The 3,039-nt window shown below is 44.0% G+C and overlaps 1 protein-coding gene across 1 annotated transcript; it reads right to left on the reverse strand.

The window, feature by feature from the left end:
- Nucleotides 1-872: 872 nt before the first annotated feature.
- Nucleotides 873-1,991, reverse strand: LOC121857282. Its single transcript, XM_042353272.1, has 2 exons — nt 1,970-1,991; nt 873-1,175 (listed from the first exon to the last, which is right to left on the reverse strand). Exon 2 carries the CDS (start codon nt 1,173-1,175, stop codon nt 873-875), a length of 303 nt encoding a protein of 100 aa, XP_042209206.1. The 5' UTR covers nt 1,970-1,991.
- Nucleotides 1,992-3,039: the final 1,048 nt, after the last annotated feature.

Below are 3,039 nucleotides of genomic sequence, written 5' to 3' on the forward strand. Positions count from 1 at the left end.
TATCACATTGAATCTTTATTTCTCTCAGCGTTAAACAGGATAACTCTGCCTCTCAGCTGTTACATTTACCAACTTCTCATAATAAAACCTTTACCTCCCTCTACCCTCGTCTTTTTTTCATATTGTATCCATGCTACCGATCGTATAAAGAATTAAACACATCAGTACATAAATTCAATTTCTTTTCCAATTCCCAAAAATAGAGAATATATTCACCTCCATCATTGCTGTAAGTTATCATCTGCTGCAATTCATTTAGCAGGACAGTAATGTAAAAAAAAAAAAAATCACAAAAATAATAAAACAAGGCAGGTGAACTCAAGACTGGCTGAGCTGTAGTTCATTAATGATGTTTAGAGATTTATTGAAAATTTTAGGAGTAATTCTTCAGTAGAGGAATTCACTGGAGGACGACGTGAGAGAATCGTTACTGGAGGCTACGCTTTGTTTGGAGGGGGACCCCGGGGAGGCTTTGGCTTGGCTGACGTCTTCGCTGGAGGCCGAGGCTTTGGTGCTCGACTTCAGGATGGTGTTGTAACTGGCGTGACTCGTCATGTCGTCTTGAGAGGCAGACTTGGAGAGGTTACCTGTGCTCATAGATATACTTCTCTGGATTTTTGACGAGGGAGGAGAAGGCTTGGATTTCTTTGGGTTAGTCAGAGTGCCGGTTCGTGGGATGGGCGTTCGTGGAGGAGGGGGAGGTGGAGAGTCCTCCTATTTTCCCTCTGCCTTACTGGTTGGCACGGTCTTTTGGCGCTGAAGAGAAGAGGCGGTCCAGTTTCCCCCAGAGCTGAAGGTTCGTACTCTGGCCGTGACCGACGGATGCTTGGAGTCGCCGCTCTCCCGACTTCCGCCGGTATTTTTGGCACTCGTCATTTGTTGAGTGTCGAAATCTTATCATTTTCCTCTAATGCCTGTGCCAATTTGGCATGCAGTTCATGTCCTACATTAGAATTATTTGATCTCGGTAGCAACTGACGATTGTCTACGGAGGCACTTGAGGTAGGCAGACTACCGTAGGCAGTCCTGGGAGGAACTTCGAAGCGCCTCTGCAGAGATGCGACCTTCCCTGCTAGATTGGCACGCTTGGCCATCGTCTCTGAGCTGACGTGCACCTCGCCCATGTCGTGGTCCTTCTCCCCGACCTCCATGTCGCTGTTGTCCTCGCACACCATCTGTAACGATAAACCAATTTAGTTCATTTTTGTACGAAAAAATTATATCTTAAAGTAAATACCCCCTACATCACTGTTTGTGATATACATTCAGAAGGAAAGAACTAACAGCAAATACTTTAGGTAAAAACAAACATTTGCTGGTACGGCAGTAATGAGTGTATCATGGGTTTGAGTCCTGGCTGAGACACACATGAGAAGGGTGTTATCCAGTGACACTCCCAAATATTATAGATTTCTTCCTGTACGAACACCTAACACTAGTGTTCACAGCAAATTAAAAAAGAACCGACCAACTGGCCCAGCAGCTAATAAACTTTTAAGTGGTGGAATGATAAATTAATAAATTAATAATATTCTTTTACTACAGGAGAAATCACAATAAAACTCAACCATTTTAACCCATTGAGTAACACATTTCTCCAACCTGAAAACACTGTCTGACATTACCCATAATAAAACACCTAGAGTGATACTCCTCCTTAAAGAGATAAACAACCTGAGAGTCATACATACCACCAGGAAATGTGATTTTAAATGGCCTCCCTGTTTTCCTAAGTACCTTATTGTGTTGTATAATACTGTACAGTATTTATTATAAACCCATAACTAATTATTACACAGTGCGGTAATATTCTTACACGATGATGTATGTTACACTGTACGGTAAATCAATAACATCTATGAACAGAAACAAATTCATTTAGTTCAGACAAACACTTCCACAGTACACTTACAGTAATACAGTATTGCATTTAATTGTAGAAAATTAGATGAACCTCACAACAACTCACCCTACTGATTCCTTCTTTGGCTCCGTATGATGTCGAACGACCTGTTGTCCTTCTCGTCCGAGGGTGGAGGCGGCGGCGGGATAATAAACGCAGAGATGTCGTACTCGTTCCCCATCTTACGGTTCTCCGCGCACGTCTGAAGGTTCTGTAAACGGCATCGTATATACAGAACAATTCTCTATTTGTAAATAAGGGAATATCTTGGAGTTCCATGTACTGTATAGTCATCAAAATGGATAAAAACAGCAGCATTATAATGAATGCATAATCACTACACTGCTTACCACACCTCCTTCAGTTGGTGGAGGAATGGTAAGGTTTGCAATGAAGGAATCTATATCTTCGCCCTCCTCTAAGTGAATGCCGAGCTGGCGTAGGGTGGCCAAGGTGAAGCTTGGATCCCTCGCTCCTCCGTTGCCACCCAAGCTTTTGTTGACTACCGCTCCTCCGGTCAGTGGGGAGAAGACGGAGTCACTGAAGACGATGCTGATATTAAGGCTGGTCGGGGAGGTGCTGTCCTCCGTGTCACTTGCTCCTGCTGGACACGTGTAAGACGAAGCTCAAGACCCAATGCTGGTTTTTATTACAGTGACTTATCGTTATTTTACCTGATCCTTCACGTACAATTTTATTTATACAGAACACGTCCTTGATTTTAATGTATACAAGTTTGTTACCTTACAACCTGAGTTATAAATCTTTTATATCTGGTATGAATTCTACCCTTGAAAAAATCCCAAATTAATGAGTCAAAATAAGTCTCTAAGTTAATATGTCAGTGTACGATGTGGGGAGAGTGGTGTCCCTGGTGTGTGGGTAAAGAGGTCCCCCTGGTGTGTGGGTAGAGAGGTGCCCCTGGTGTGTGGGTAGAGTGGTGCCCCTGGTGTGTGGGTAGAGAGGTGCACTTGGTGTGTGGGTAGAGAGGTGCACCTAGTGTGTGGGTAGAGAGGTGCTCCTAGTGTGTGAGTAGAGAGGTGTCCCTGGTGTGTGCGTAGAGAGGTGCCCCTGGTGTGTGGGTAGAGTAGTGCCCCTGGTGAGTAGGTAAAGAGGTGCACCTGGTGTGTGGGTAG

This window comes from Homarus americanus, unplaced genomic scaffold (genome assembly GCF_018991925.1).
Source record: "Homarus americanus isolate GMGI-L3 unplaced genomic scaffold, GMGI_Hamer_2.0 scaffold20465, whole genome shotgun sequence".
Lineage (NCBI taxonomy): Eukaryota > Metazoa > Arthropoda > Malacostraca > Decapoda > Nephropidae > Homarus > Homarus americanus.